Source organism: Arachis ipaensis, chromosome B3 (genome assembly GCF_059453495.1).
Source record: "Arachis ipaensis isolate K30076 ecotype BB chromosome B3, ASM5945349v1, whole genome shotgun sequence".
In the NCBI taxonomy this organism is placed as follows: domain Eukaryota; kingdom Viridiplantae; phylum Streptophyta; class Magnoliopsida; order Fabales; family Fabaceae; genus Arachis; species Arachis ipaensis.
In genome coordinates, this window is record NC_142438.1 from 136893391 (window position 1) to 136909150 (window position 15760).

At 34.0% G+C, this 15760-nt stretch overlaps 1 protein-coding gene across 1 annotated transcript; it reads left to right on the forward strand.

Moving 5' to 3' along the window:
* Positions 1-11395: 11395 nt before the first annotated feature.
* LOC107631366 (basic helix loop helix (bHLH) DNA-binding superfamily protein) lies at positions 11396-14532 on the forward strand. Its single transcript, XM_016334795.3, has 2 exons — positions 11396-11551; positions 11994-14532. The coding sequence occupies exon 2, from the start codon at positions 11996-11998 to the stop codon at positions 14339-14341; it is 2346 nt and encodes a 781-aa protein (XP_016190281.1). The 5' UTR covers positions 11396-11551; positions 11994-11995; the 3' UTR covers positions 14342-14532.
* Positions 14533-15760: the final 1228 nt, after the last annotated feature.

Below are 15760 nucleotides of genomic sequence, written 5' to 3' on the forward strand. Positions count from 1 at the left end.
TAGAATCTCCAGCTTCCCCAAAGGATTCCAGCCCTTTATCTCCTTCTAGTACATCACTCGCTGCTTTGCATTGTGCTGCCCGGTTTGTTGCCTCCCCGTCCGTGCTATTCAGGTTCGCTGAGGAAGCCCCGCTAGGACTTCCAACCTCCATCACACCTGCTACAGCCATCTGCTCCGGGTTACAGAGCTCACCACGGCCATTCATCCCTCCCCTCTGCCTCCCGTCGTGCTCCACACCAGGAGCCACCTTCGCGCTCGGCGCGTCATCCACCCTTTCCGACGCCACGACCTGATCCCCCACCCCCATTAACCTCCAATCATTGGTGTGTCCCCTACCCATGGCGCCGACAAACCCCGCAGGGCACCCAAGCGAGCCACCCGCGCCGCAAAGGTACGCATCTTCCAACACCACATGCGGATCACCCGACCCGCCTATGGCCACACACGATGAAACACCCTTACCTTCCTCAAGCCCAATAGCTGGCCCAGTCCCCCACTCTCTTCCGCCAACTCCTCCCATCCCCGTTTCAATAAACATTCTATTTGGGCCACTACAATCGAAGCCCATCTTAGGCCCCAATTCCGTATCAGCTAGCCCCCCCCCTCTAACTCCCTTCCGTCAGCACCTTTCATCCAACTTTCATTAGAATTTTCATTTGGGCCACTTAGTTCAAAGCCCACTCCTTCTCTTCTCCTGTCAAGGTGACACAAAGGCTGGCCCACATGAGATAAGCCATCCTTCCCGTATTTGGTCCTCCAAGCATCTCCTCCGAAACACCCTCCTTCCCCAGTACACCAAACCTGTGTAACGGTTCTCTCAGACTCCCCCTCATTATTCTCCACCAACCCCTTAGAAACCGCTTCTCCTCCTTCCTTGGTACTACTAACTGAATCTGGTACTTTCAATCCATTTTTGAATTTCAAATACTCAACGTTCACATCATTCAAAAGTACCTCTGGAATTACTGTTCTGTCCTTAGTCTCCTCCACCTCCGTTGCCCCCACCTTCAGCCAGGACCGCCGCGGGATCCCATGGCACCGCCACCATTGTCCGGACAATTTCCTGGTCGCCGGCAGTACCATTCCCAACACAGGTTGGGGGTCTCACCTCCCCACTAGCCGCCCCAGACTCGTCCACACCCCCCTCCTTCATAAAAACGCCGAACAGAGAACTCCCTACAGATAGTTGAACCCACTCTCGGATTGTATCAAACACCCCAGTCTCCACTTGGACCCTCCCCGTGCTAAAAGAAGCCCCTTCCTCGGTCGGGATCTCACACTGAATCACCTCACCCCACTGTCCGCCAATTGCTTTAACAGTATCCGAAGACCATACATGGAGAGGGATACCAAAACATTCTAACCATACTGTGCGAGTGTCACATTAGTCCGCCTCCCCCCAACGCCACACCCTATGGAATAGACGCAAAAGGATATCCAGTTTGATGGTGAAGGCTTCGTCCGCCTGTTGTACAGTAGCAAAGGTTAACAACACTTTCGACGGCCCGATCTCCCGGACATCCACAATGTGCGGCACATTTTTCCTCAATGTCTTCTTCAGTGAATTTGAGTCCAAAGGTTTTAAAGTTTTTCCCACCAAACTTCTCCCTAGCCATTCCATATTTGCTTCGACAACGGCCACCTCTAGTCTCTTCGAGTCAACCCTGCCCTGAATGCTTTCCGTTCGTTCCTTCACCAGCGAAGTCACTACCTCTGGTTTAGTAATCGCCTCATTCCGAAGATGAGCTCCAGTTGCCTCTTCCCCCTGTTTGCAGCTTCGTTCAACAGTCACCATTCGGTCCCTCCTCCCTAATTGCCTTCTAAACTTAGCTTCCCCGACAGTAATTACCTTTCCTCGTATTTTTCACTGGTTCATTTCTGCTATTGCCTTCAGGGCACCCCCTTTCGTCGTGTACCGGACAAAAGCAAACAGGTAAATCATTCCACTCTTCCATTTTCGGCATAAATAGATGTCATTAATCCTTCCTGTCCAGCAGAACAAGTGATACAATTCCCTCCTTGAGATATCCTCCGGAAGATTATCCACGAACACAGAGAACGAGTCATGCTCCAATTGTTGATATGCTGCACGATTCCAAATCCTAGGGTCCCTCCTACTCCTATCCCCCGCAGTGTATCCCCTCATCTCGGTCACTTGGTCACTCATCCTACTTCTCTAGCTTATATGACTTTTTATCTTTATAGAAACAAAAAAAATTCTAAGCTAATTGGTATAATATTAGACTTCAAATAAACTTATACTTCAAGTAATCTTGAACTTCAAGTAAACTTTGGATTTCGAGTAGTACCGGACCTCAAGCAAACTTGGACCTCAAATAGTCTTGCATTTCAACCAAATTTGGGTTGTTGGACACCAAACATAAAGTAACTTGACTACGAAACCTAACTCATTATTATTTTCTTCAATCATGATGTGCTTCATGCATATATGATTTTTGACTTTAACCGTTGAATTCTTTTCGACGTTAACCATTTATGCCAAATTTTAGGCACAACAATAGATAATTAATATTTTTATATTTGTCTAATATCTCAATAAATATTATCAATTTTTATTTTTTACTAAAAATACTAGTCCCTTATTTTTTTATGTAAATAATATTAAATTTATAGAAAGATTATGGCCTTTATTCCAGTTTTCAAAGGATTTAGCTACAAACTTTTTTTTTTATAAAAAAATATACAAATTTTAAAATTTTAATATATTTATTATGTATTTATTAAAATAAATATTTTCAAATTTTTATTAATATATTTTAGCTAATATGTGTCCTAAATATTGTTAATAATAAAAAATTTTAAATAAAATATTTTAATAAATATACAATAAATATATTAAAAATTTAAATCTTGTATTTTTTTCTATAAAAAAATTTTTAACTCATAATTTTATCATGTAGACACATATTAAACTAAAACGTTACTAATAATAAGCTTATGTATATGTTAACTAAAAAAATTGGATTATACTATGTGTACATTAAAATCAGCTATCAAAGTTAGCTATTAGTATAAAATATATGTTAAAATATAAATACACATTGAAAATAAATTAAACCACACATGTATTTATATACAAATACATTAGTGGCTGATTTTTGTGTACTAATAGCATTTTTGAAAAAAATTAAATACCTATTGATTCACATTCACTTTCCTTCATCCACCAACATTGCTTCTTCTAGTATCATTCCCATCATCCCATGTATTGGTCTTGCTGCAGTTTGCTTCTAATTGTTCAACCCTAAAATTTCTCTTCATCAAATCACATTGAGGCACGCATCTTTAGTTTAGACTATTGCTCATTAGTAATTGGGTAAAAGAAAAAAAAAACTATCGGTTAAAAAAGAAAAGAAAGGAAAAGTGGAAAACTATACGGCCACAAAATCCAACTAGTGCAAATTGTAATAATATTCTCACAATATAAAGTTGCCAGGACTTTTGGCGAAAAAATAAAGGAAAATTTGAATGAAAGGAGAAGAAATTTTTTATCACGTAGATCTAAAATTAAAAGGTGTTCAATAATGCTCATTTAGTTCTCGGTTTTACCCTTGTTCGTCTTATAGGCTATAGCTGACATAATACATAGATCTGATATTTTTCTTTGAGATTATCTATTTGATATTAGAGCAATTGGAGATTAATGAAAAACTTATCGTAGAAAAATCAAGTAAGACGGTTAGACCTATATATTATATCATTATAGTAGTGGTTTACACGTGATGAAGATAATCAAATTGGCCGCAAAGTGAAATGTTTAATGTGGCCACTTGCATTTTCTAAAAGATGGATGCCGTTTTCTTTTTCTTTTTTTTTTTTTTTTTGTTTCCTTTGGTACGTTGGATGCTATTTTGTTGAAGCTTTATGTATGTTACCTTCCCCACTTGGGCACTCTCCATGGGCGTAGCTAAGACAATCAAATAAACGACAATATAAGATATTTAATGTCTTATAGTTTCCTTAACACTTCCACAAAGTGTTGAATTGGAATTTTAGGCTCGTAGGATTTGGCATTGTCTGCGCTGTATTTTTATAGTTAACAATTAAGATCAAGCAAATAAATCCTCTTCAAACGTATATAAATCAAAGACTTGCCTATAATTTTGATATATATATATAGAGAAGTTTGTAGACAATCAAAGTGGAGTGCATATTCATCGAAACTACATATGCGAAATAAGGGTCGCACTAGTGTACAGATTAAAGTTCATACAAATATACAGATTTTTTGTCATTTTGTTTCATGTGTTGACACATATTGGCCCCATGTTGCACTATGTAACTGGTTCAGAGGAGGTGGCAGAAGCTTATAAAAGATGCAATGGAGCTGGCTTGGTGGCGTGAAGTCGAACGGGTTTTGAACGAGTGAATGTCACGCGTTCTGTTAGTTGCAATATGCAGCAGTGTGATGCAGGTTATAGTAAGAAAAAGGGTGGTAGTTGAATGTACATTTAGAGCTTGAAAACACATAAATTACTGTTTTAATTTTTGAGTGACAGTTAAATGTATAATTTTATTCAGCACAAAATTATTTATTAAATATTTATTGCGAAAAGAGTGGCTTATTTTTTTTAATGATCATTTATGTTTATATTTCTTAATGGTTGGCTTGCTCCTTTAGTATAAATCAATATTAGAGGTGGTCCATACATTTTGGTTGAAGTTTGTAGTTAATGGTGCATTGTAAATGATTTTTTATAAAATAGTGTTACACCATGTTATTTTTTCAACAATTTTCACCCTAAACAATTATTTAAATTATTAAAAAATATAAAAATATTAGATATTATTATTGCATTAAGTCTTCTCAAACTAAACTTGATCACTAATTGACTTGGTATGTACAAGTTCAATAATTTTATCCCTGAACTACACATATAAAATCTAAGATTTAACTTTAAGATATTATTAAATTTAAGAAATTTAAAAAATGTGTTCAGTAAAATTTAAAAGAAATTTTTTTTAAGAGATACTAAAATAATATTTTTCTCTCTTCTATTTATAAAATATACACTTTCCTCCCTTATAATTTTTAAAAAATCTCATTTTTAACTCATTTTAAATTATTTGTGTTAATTATTGTCACAGTATCTAAATTGTACATATTAGCTAGTATGTAGTATTTATTAATTAAATAAAATCAATAACAAAGTATTGATTCAAAGGTAAGTTCATGATCTTCATATTTAATTTTTATATCCTAAAGTAATTATTTTTAGGATTAAAGTTTTTTAATTGTAATAGAAATTAGAATTTTGAATTTAATTTAAAAAATTAAAATATTTTTTTAATTAATTTACATACAATTAAAAAATATTATAAAAAAAGTTGAATTGTGCTTTTTATTCTAAGAATCAAAGACAATGTACATTATAAATGCATAACTCTCCAATTTTTTATTCTAAATTTTTTCGCTCATGTAATTATTTCACTTAATTGTAAATTAAAAAAAAATTCAAGTCAATTTTCCTACTGTCACACCCAAGGACCATTTGTATATAAACATTGTATAATTAGACTCTTCTTATAAAATTTTTCTTTGTTTGTATTTTTAGCCATTTTAATACATGTACCAATATATAAATCAAATACTATTAGACTTTAAAAGTATTTAGCAGATTAATAGAAAAAATAGTTAAATAAGTATGTAAATAATTGAAAATATAATGCCAATTTTTAAATATACTTCATAATTGAATAAATAAAATGTTATTAGTATTATTATTAACAATTTTAAGCATTATATATATATGTGGATAAAAAAATTTACAAGTAATTAAAAAGATACAGAATTATGGATAGAGAAATAGTAAGTTGAATTAAAATATGAGCAATGTTACAACGCTACTAGCAAATATTATTATTTTTAGCTAACAATAATTTATAATTATATTTACAGACGTTTTACACACAAAAATATATATTTTACATTTATATTTACTAAGATTTTGTACACATAAATCAATACAGTTTATACCTATATTTTTTAAAATTTATATACATGAATTAATAAAATTTATTTGTTAAAAATAATTTAATATTTGTGCTAGTTAAATAATAATCAAAACTACTAAAAGTTGCTAGTTCTCAAAAATTTCTCTCACAATTTTAATTTACAAATGAATTAAAGAAAATTATATAATTTATTTTTTATTTTTTAATTATACAAGAAAAAAGTTCTCTTTAATATATATTATATAGAATTAGTTATCAATTTTTTTCATCAATTAAAAAATGCATATACCATAATTTTTTAAAAAATAATTATATCAATTAAAACTAAATTCATATTTTAGTTAATTAATATTTTTTGTCTTAGCTAATTAATATTGTTATTGTCTATTGGTATTAATATAGTGTTACTGTGTTATTTCACCAAACGAGATACACAAATTAAAAAAGGGGATATTGACTGATTTATGAGAGTGAAAGCTGAATGAATAATGAGCTATTAAATGACATACTTTAGCTTCAATTCTGCTGCAGTTGTGATCAAACTCTATAATGTAAATACGAACTTTTTGTTTTTGATATTGGAGTTACAACGGTGTTTTTATAAAAATGTGGATTGATGCAGTGTTATTCTCAAATGTAAAATCGCTTAATTAGAGAAGTAGCAATTGGACCGTCCGATTAGTAGATGGTACACAAATTAGACTGTCCGATTTGTGTTAAAAAAAATTAAATGAAATTGAGGTTCACTAATTGGACCGTCAGATTTCTATACCTTCCACAATTTCGTACAATACCAAAAATTATAGTGTTTCATTATATCACTCCTCTTACTTCCATACCTAAAAAAAATAGCCGTCTTATACAGCGTTCAGTCATTATATCGCCAACCAGTATACTTACATATTTGAATATTTCACTATCTTATTTTGTAAACGTTCTAGCAAATAAATAGAATCAACACATCTAAACTGCGGCTAAATTGTATTCACTTCAACATATTTTTACATCTCAACATTCCTGCGATACTGCATGAATTATATTTTTACTGTAAATCCAATAGTGCCTACTCAGATATTTAATATTTGTTCAATCATATCTTTATTCATTATTTTTTAAATCATATAAAATTATCCTATAATGAATACAACACCAAAATAACTACTGCCTGCTAAATAAACTAAGGCTTAGTTTGGTAAAGTTTTTACTTTTCAAAAGTAGCTTATAAAAGCTAACTTTTAAAAAATGGCTTTTTAAAAGTTGTAGCATTTATGTTTGGTAAATCAAATTAAAAATTACTTTTAATAATCACAAGCAACAACAATTGCATTTGGTAAAATAGCTTTTAAAATTTAAAAATACTATAATAGACATAAATACAAGCATTAAATTTAAAAATTAGTTAACATATGAGGTTATATTAGACTTTTAAATTTTGAAAAGCACAAGCCAACTTTGAAAAGCTCTATCTTAGGTGCTTTCAAAAGTACCCCGATCTTTTAAAAGCTGCAAGTACAAGCACATGATCTTTTTTATTTACCAAACACAAAATGAGGAGCTTGAGCTTTTAAAAAGCACAAGCACCTCTTCAAAAAGTTTTACCAAACCAAGCCTAAGTCTTCAGTGGTCACCAAAAATTTCGTGCAGGCGCATATATTCTTTCTCTTCTTTTTTTTTTGGAGCCACTTAAATAAAGATGCTTAAAACGTCTTTTTTTAAAGATGTTTTTAAGTAATTAAAATTTAACACATATAACTGATTAAATTATGTTATTTTTATTAAAATTAGATCAGATAAATTGAATTGGCCAAAAAATCGATAAACTATACCTTAAACCGGTCTAAATTAATAAGTTTTATAAAAAATAATTATAATATTTCTATTATAAAAAATGACTAAAATATTCTTTTATATATATATATATATATATATATATATATATATTAAGAACCCTAAATTCTAACTCTTTTCTTTTCTTTGTGTTGTTATAGGGTTAGTATTTAAGATTTTTAAAATTAAAAAAATATATAATAAAAATATTTTAATAATTTTCTATAATAAGGTTATTGTAGTCATTTTCTATAAAAAAAGAATATTAATTTAAATCGATTCAAGATTTGGTTTACTGATTTTTTGACCAAATCAATTTGTCTTATCTAATTTTGACAAAAATAATATAGTTTAATCAATTATATGTATTAAATTTTAGTTAATAACAAACATCTTTAAAAAAAATATTTTAAACATCTTTATCAAAATGTCTCTTTATTTTTTTTTTTCTGCTTTCAATTGGGTTATGCAATCTTTTATTTATTTATTTCTTTTTTTTTTTCGGGTCAAGGGGTCATATACCCGTTACTTACTTAAGAGACGCTTTTAACCCATCCCACCCTTTCAACCATGATTTTCTCACAGCCCACCTTCATCCAAGGCCTTGTATGGACTATGGAGTCCAGTCCAACCGGGCCCAATTCCCCCCATCCAAGCACAGCACCTCCTTCCCAAATGGAGCCAATTCCCTCCCAACACGAGCTATTCGGCTTCGTGCACGCTTCATGTCACCCCTTTCAGCGAACAAGCGGCTTTCCCTAGACACCTGTCACCACAAGATAACTCCAAAAAAATATCTGTATCCTCCAATCTGTACACTATAATTCTCCGCGAAATAATAATCAATATGACAAATAAACTTTAGTGTGTTTATACTATTTTTTTAATTGTTTCGGTCTGGCTCAATAAGGGCCATGGTCCACTTACGGATTTCTGATTCGTCGGGCATTTGACCCGCGTGCCACTTCATGACCTACTGAAGTCTTGGACAGCTAACGAAAGTTTTTAAACGGATGGGCTCAAGAGAAAGGATCCACTCGAGTAAAGAGTATAAATAGGGAGGGACCTACTCCTCTCCAAAAGTACATTACCTTTTATCGTAATTTATCACCGCATTATATAGACACTGATTTTAGTATCGAAGTGTCTTTGTAGGTGATCCATCCGTCAACCCACCAATAACTCACACAACCCTTTTCTTTGTGGAGTCCGCGCTCAAGTCCAGATTTTCCCTCAACCAGTTACTCCAGATCCGACTCCATCCAAACTACCATTTATTCGAGCAACCAAACATTAACCAAAATTAAATTATTATGTCACCCTTTTTAATTTGTGGTTTATATTGATCATGTTAATTTTACACTAAGTTAATATATTATACCACAGCCATATCATCATGTCTTATGATTTTTAAACCATCTTATTTTCGTATCAATACCGTATTGTATCCATTGTATCTCGTATTTATGTGTTTGTGTATGTGATTCAAAGTATATAATATAAGAAGAATATAAGATAACAAGTGGGAGAAATTTACAATTCATGCACTCTCTAAATAATTCGATCAATCACATCACAATTATCAACTAAAGAAATAAAAAAACGAATATTACTTCTAAATGCCTCGACTAATTTTTATTGAGTTAATAGTCAAAATCGTCCCTAAAAGATATTTCGATTTTTATTTTCGTTTTCGAAAGATAAAATTAATCAAATTCGTCTCTAAAAAATAACTAACCTGGTTGTGTTAGTCCTTCTGTCATCTCCTGCGCTGAGGTGGCTAACGCTCGCTGACATGACCTGTTAACTACTAGCGTGGCACTCAGTTAGTGTACCCTCTTGTTGCTGATAAGATAAGTTTATTGGATCAATTCAAATCAATCCATAAATCTATGAACCCTAATCCCAAATCCAAAGTAATCGAACTTCACCTCCATAGCAGATTCCATGTTCCGAGGTTGTGCTTGCTGCCGCCCGCGTCACTGCCTATGCCTTCAACGCCGCCATCGCCTGCGCATCGATGGTAGATTTATTAGTATTTGTGGTAGAATTTAAGAATTGTGGATTAATTAGTATGTTTGATCTGCGAAATGAAGGCAGTTAATGGCCAAGTTAGCAATGAGACTTTGAAACACAAAGATCCAGCAGCAGTAGGAACTCTAGAACTAGAATCACAATGACAATGTGGAATTAATAGGTAAGAGATTCATAAATTTGGGAAGTAAGAAGCGAAACAATGACGAAGCATACACAGGCATGGATGGGAATGCCGAAGAAGAGATGGCTGCTGATGTTAGTGATATTCTTGTCTCTCTCCATTGCTGTGGTTCTCTTCATCAGACCCAACAGCTACGTTCCCTGCACCACCACTATCGCCACCGACAACAACCACTTCGTAGACCAAGACAATCAGATTTGCTCCTCTCTCCAACTCAGAAACGCTCCCTCTTCCCCTGATTTCATGAAGTCCAAGCTCGTTCTCATGGTTTCCCACGAGCTCTCCTTTTTAGGTACGTTCTTCGTCTCTTTCATTTTTCTCCTTTCGCCAATTGAATTCAGGGAAGAAAAGAATGTTTTTTTTTTTTGTCTGTGTTGTTGTTCAGGTGGTTCTTTATTACTAATGGAGTTGGATTTTCTGCTGAGGGGAGTTGGTGCTGATGTTATTTAGATCACAAATTAGAAGCCTCCAAAACCTGACCAAGTCATTGCCGTTCTCAAGGAGAAAGTTTTTCTTGTTCTTCCCTTTGGATTTGGGATCAGGGTTCATGGATTTAGGGACTGATTTGAATTGATCTAATAAACTTATATTATCAGCAACAAAAGGGTACACTAAGCGAGTGTCACACTGGCAGTTAACAGGCCATGTCAGCGAGCGTTAACCACCTCAGCGCAGGAGATAGAAGGATTAACGCGACCAGATTGGTTATCTTTTGGGAATAAATTTGATAATTTTATCTTTCGAAAACGAAAATAGAGATCGAAATATCTTTCAATGACGATTTTGACTATTTACTCGATTTTTATTATAAGTCTTGTGTATTATAATAAAACATTGTTCGCCATTACTTGGGTTGACATCAATGATTTCAGCTTATAAGGTATAGTTGATAATAATGTTCACATAGGATGGTGCATGTTATCTCTTGAAAAGGCGAAAAGTTAGACTAGTTATTATTATTATTTTTGTTTTTTACGGTATTTTTAACTCGATAGGTTAAAGACTAATCTGTTACAATCTTGCGAATTGAAGCTTCATTTAAACTGCTAACCAATGAGTTGCTGCATGCACAAACCAGTAATTTTTTACGATTTTTCTGCAGCCTTTTTTTGGACATTTTTTTTCAGTGGCATAAGTGCATAATTCATGTGTGGGCTCACTATAGATGAACTGGGCTATGCCCCGAACTTGAGCCCAATATATTGACCCAATTAAAAAAGTCATGACTAAGCACGACACACAAAAAAAAAAAAAAACAAGACATGCCTAAGGTCCGTAAAAGAAACGAGAGTGAGAGAGAACAAATCTTTGATCAACGGCTAGTTTTTCATTTGAAAAGCCGGATAGGCGGATAATAGTGCTACCACAAATTAACTTTCTCTTTTTTCTCCCATCAAAAGCGGTTAGTGTAGTGTAGTAACGGTAACTTCTGATTTCTCTTCTGCTTCTCCAATTTCCGTTTCACCAACACAGCACTTTCTTCTGCCAATTTCTTCTTCAAATGCTGCATTATTCAGATCTATAATTCAGGTCAGTTTAAGTGTTCCGCTTCGTTTTTGCTCTTGAAACTTGTGCTCTGTAATCTTGAATTCTTGATCTTCTTGTTCAATATTATCATAGTTGTTTTGCGTTTGTTATATATATATTTCGTCATATTATGTTAGTTACTGCCCTTGTGCTTATAGAAAAATGGTTACAGTTTGTTAGTCTGTGAATTTCGGTATGCTTTTCCTTGTATTCCCATCTCACTAGGGTTTCTTGAAATATGATGTAGTCATATAGTAGATTTCCTGGGAAAGAATACTCTTAAATCGCGATATTTACAGATAATACAAAGAGAATACTTACAGAGAAAAGATATTATATTTACAAAAAATCTTATGTTAGTAACTGCCTTTTGGTCTTGTTTTTTTTTATTTGCACACTGCTACCATTGCTAATGTCATTTATACAAATTAAATTAAATATATAGAAATGGACAAGGTTTATGAAGAGCTGGATGAAGTTAAAGCTGAAGTTGATAGACTCAAGGCAGAACTAAGAGCCAAGACAGATTCACTTGAGAACTTGAAGAAATCTCACAATGCACAGGTCAACCAGATTCAAGAAGCAAGGCTCAAAGCTGAGGAGTGGAAACATGAACTGCTTCGAAAGGAGGATGAGATTGCGGAGGCAAATCAGGCTTGCCAAGATCTCAAGGGGGATTTGAATAAAAAGGAGTCCGTCATCAAACATCTCAGTGCTGCAAACGACAAGCTTCGAGCCGATTGTAATGAGAAGCTTAAGAAGTGGGAAGATGAGAAAAGGGATTTGTTATTGACCTTAGAGGAATCAAATGAGAAGGCGGAGAACCGTGAACAACAGATTAATCTATGCAGGCAAGAGATTGAACGCCTGGAAGGCTATCTTGCAGTTTCAAACAAGAAGGGTTCTGAATCGCAGAAAGGCCTAAGAGCTTCCACAGAGCTAAGAGAAAGAAATGACATGTTACAGAAGTTAGAAGAGGAGAAGAGGAAGGTGGAAGATCAATTGAAGTGGAAGAAGGAACAGTTTAAGCATCTAGAAGAAGCACATCAAAAGCTCAAAGAAAACTTCAGGTCCAACAAGAAAGACTGGGACATGGAAAAATCCACATTGCTTGATGAGATTTCTTCACTGCAAGAAAAGTTAGATTCTCAGATCAGAATTTCTGATGATCTAAAACATCAGCTACAGACATGCCACCAAGCCCTTGCTCATGTAGAAAGCCAGAAAAAACGTCTGCAAGTTGAGGTTTCAGATTTAAAGGCACGGCTAGATGATGCTAGTAGTGAGTACCAGGATGCTAAGTCAGAGCTTGACTGCTTAAGCTCTCGACTTGAAAAAGATATTGGAGAGTTGAGATATGCACTGAAAACAAAAGATGCATATCTTAGAGAATCAAAGTACAGAATTGAGAAGCTCGAGCAAGAAAACCAAGAGTTAAGAATTCCCCTCAAGGAACTACAGGAAGCTCAAATTCAAGAAGCTGGAGCTACATATTCTCAGTCAAAGCTGCGGTCAAAGCTAAAAAACTTGGAACAAGCTCATAAAGAGTGTGCTTCAACTCTTCAGGTTAAAGAAGCAGAATGGAAATCTCAGCTAGAGAAACTGGCTAAGGACCTGAATAGCTACGAGTTTGAGTTGGAAACCAAAGTTGCAGCAACAGAAGAGCTGAAGAAGGAGTTGGAAAGATCTCAATCTCTGAATATTGAGATGGAGTTGCTGAATGAAGAGATGTCTGTGATGCTGCTAGTGTTAAGACAGGGAATTTCTGAGGCTCAATTGAACCTTGCCAACTATAAGGAAGAGATGGATGTAATGAACAGGAAGAGAGAAGAGAAGGTTCTGCAACTGATGAAGGAGTTGGAGATTAAAGAAGCTGCTTTAATCAGTGTCCAGAAAGCGATGAATGTAGAGCGCGAGAGAGCAGCGTGTCTAATGAAGCAGGTTGAGTCCTTTGGAGTCTCCAAGGAACTTCAGCATCCGCTTGAAGATGAACTTGATAGGCACATGGAAATGTTGGAGGAATCAAACATATGCCAGCTAATCCTTAAAGATAAGGTCATGGAGATGGAATGTGAATTGAAAGACCAGCTTAAAGAAGTTCATGATGCTTTAGACAGTGCAAATGTTGAATTGGATGAGACAATAAGTGTGAGAAATGAAATGGAATTCGAGTTGCAGATATGGATGTCGATCGTTGAACGTTTGAAGAATGATCTTGAAGAGAACCACATAGTGCGCAGGGAACTGGAAACTTCACTTCTCACACAAGTAGATGTTGCTGAAAGCCTCAAGCAAGAGAAAGATATCTTGGTCTACAAGTTGGAGGAGCAAGAGATGAGAATAGACCAATTGAACCAAGAGCTGAAAGTAAGGAAGGAAGTTACCTCAGAAATGGATGCTATAATACAGTTAGAACATGTGAAGGAATTGAATCATCAAATGGAGACAAAGGTGCAATACTCAGATGATGTGATTCAGAAACTCATGATTGAGAATAGAAATCTGATGGAAAATGTCACAAGATTGTCATTAGAAAGGAAAAATCTGTTGCAATTTGTTCAGGGATTGGGGGATAAAATCAATGAGTTCTCCACTGTAGACTCTCAATTAATGGAAATGCTCAAGACCATGGCACAATCTTTTGAGAATGATGGTCAAGGAGGAATATTAATTTCAAAGAAGGATGATCATTTCTTTGTAAATGAAAATATGTTAATTCATTCTCCTACAAGTAGAAAGAAACTTGAAGTCACCTCTGATATAAGATCACCCTTTAAGGAGGTCAACAATTAGCTACAATGCAGTTTCATGGCATGACTGCTTCTTTGAATTGCAAATGGAATTCACTGTTCCACTGAGTATTTGTGATGCTGCTAAACCTTTTTTATTTCTCTCTTCCACTAGATACCTATTTAACAAACTCAATATCTAACTTGTCCTGTATGAAAACAATGTTCTATCTCAATATGATTATATTTTTGTCATATTGAACTATGTTGTGAACAATGCAAACAATGGATTTGTTGTTATCATTACATTGTGATTTATTTATTTAGTGAGAACTAAGTAAATATATAACTAACTCAATAATGTATCATCTATTTTTTTCATTTCAAAGTATCTCTTTATCGTGCCAACCAAATAAATCTCTTTATTGATTCTGAAAAATAAATATTATAAGCATATACCGAAAAAAGTAAACCAACTTAAAAAAAAAAAGAAAAGTCTGTGTCTTTCTAAATTATAGCAAAACATTGTATAATACTTTGAATTCGTTTCAGCACCTTTATTATAGCAAAACATTACTTTCAAAACTACTTTCTTCTTTTGAAAAATCTTTTGCTATTTCAAGTAGGGCATTGTTTGGAGAAAAACAAACATTAATTAGGATCAATACTGGTCATGACTTTTGTGGCTTAGGTATGAAGTTACTTAGTTACATCTCTCTCTCTCTCTCTCGCCCCCTCCCAATCCAGCAGGCATAAGTTGTGAAGTTGGCCTCATATACAATTATACATTGTCTTGCCATTAATTAAGGTAAATAGTTTGAACAACAAAGCTCCACAATGCTTCTAGGATCTTTTATAAGATCTAATGATGGTTTGTCGCTGCTATAATAGATTGCCTTTTTGAATTTTGTTTCTGACATAAAAATATAAAAAAAAAAAAAAAAAAAACAAAGACATAAAAACAAAAATGAATATCTTAGTGTGTTACTTTTAGAAAGTACTGAACATTAAAATATTTTCCATCTCTATTTTTTTTAAATGTATTTATTATCTACTGTTTCTATAATTCCATGTTAAAGACAATAACCATAAGCAGCCATAAAGGTTATGATTTATGTTGCTGATGGTTAATTCTGGTAGAACTATGTTTCAGTCTTTCAGACATCTGAGAAGTATTGCATAAGGATGCCAAACAAATGAAACTCATCATTTGATTACTTTCATGCTGCAATTATTGCATTGTGAATCTATGTTCCAGCCTTCCAGGCATGAAATTCAACATCATTCTTACAACTAATTAGTTTCATTTAAGATATCTTTCACTGATTGGATAGCATAATTTTTTATTCAGATTGTACTCACGTGTATACATACATGATTGCACAGAGGAAGAAAGCTCTCTCAAAATCAAAGAAGGAATAATGTGCAGCTTCTATTTATTTTACGTTAAATCTAGGATATATATATATATACACATATAAAA

Bases quoted from the DNA above. Each gene is read 5' to 3' on its own strand.
- LOC107631366 (XM_016334795.3), top strand. From the start codon at position 11,996: ATGGACAAGGTTTATGAAGAGCTGGATGAAGTTAAAGCTGAAGTTGAT.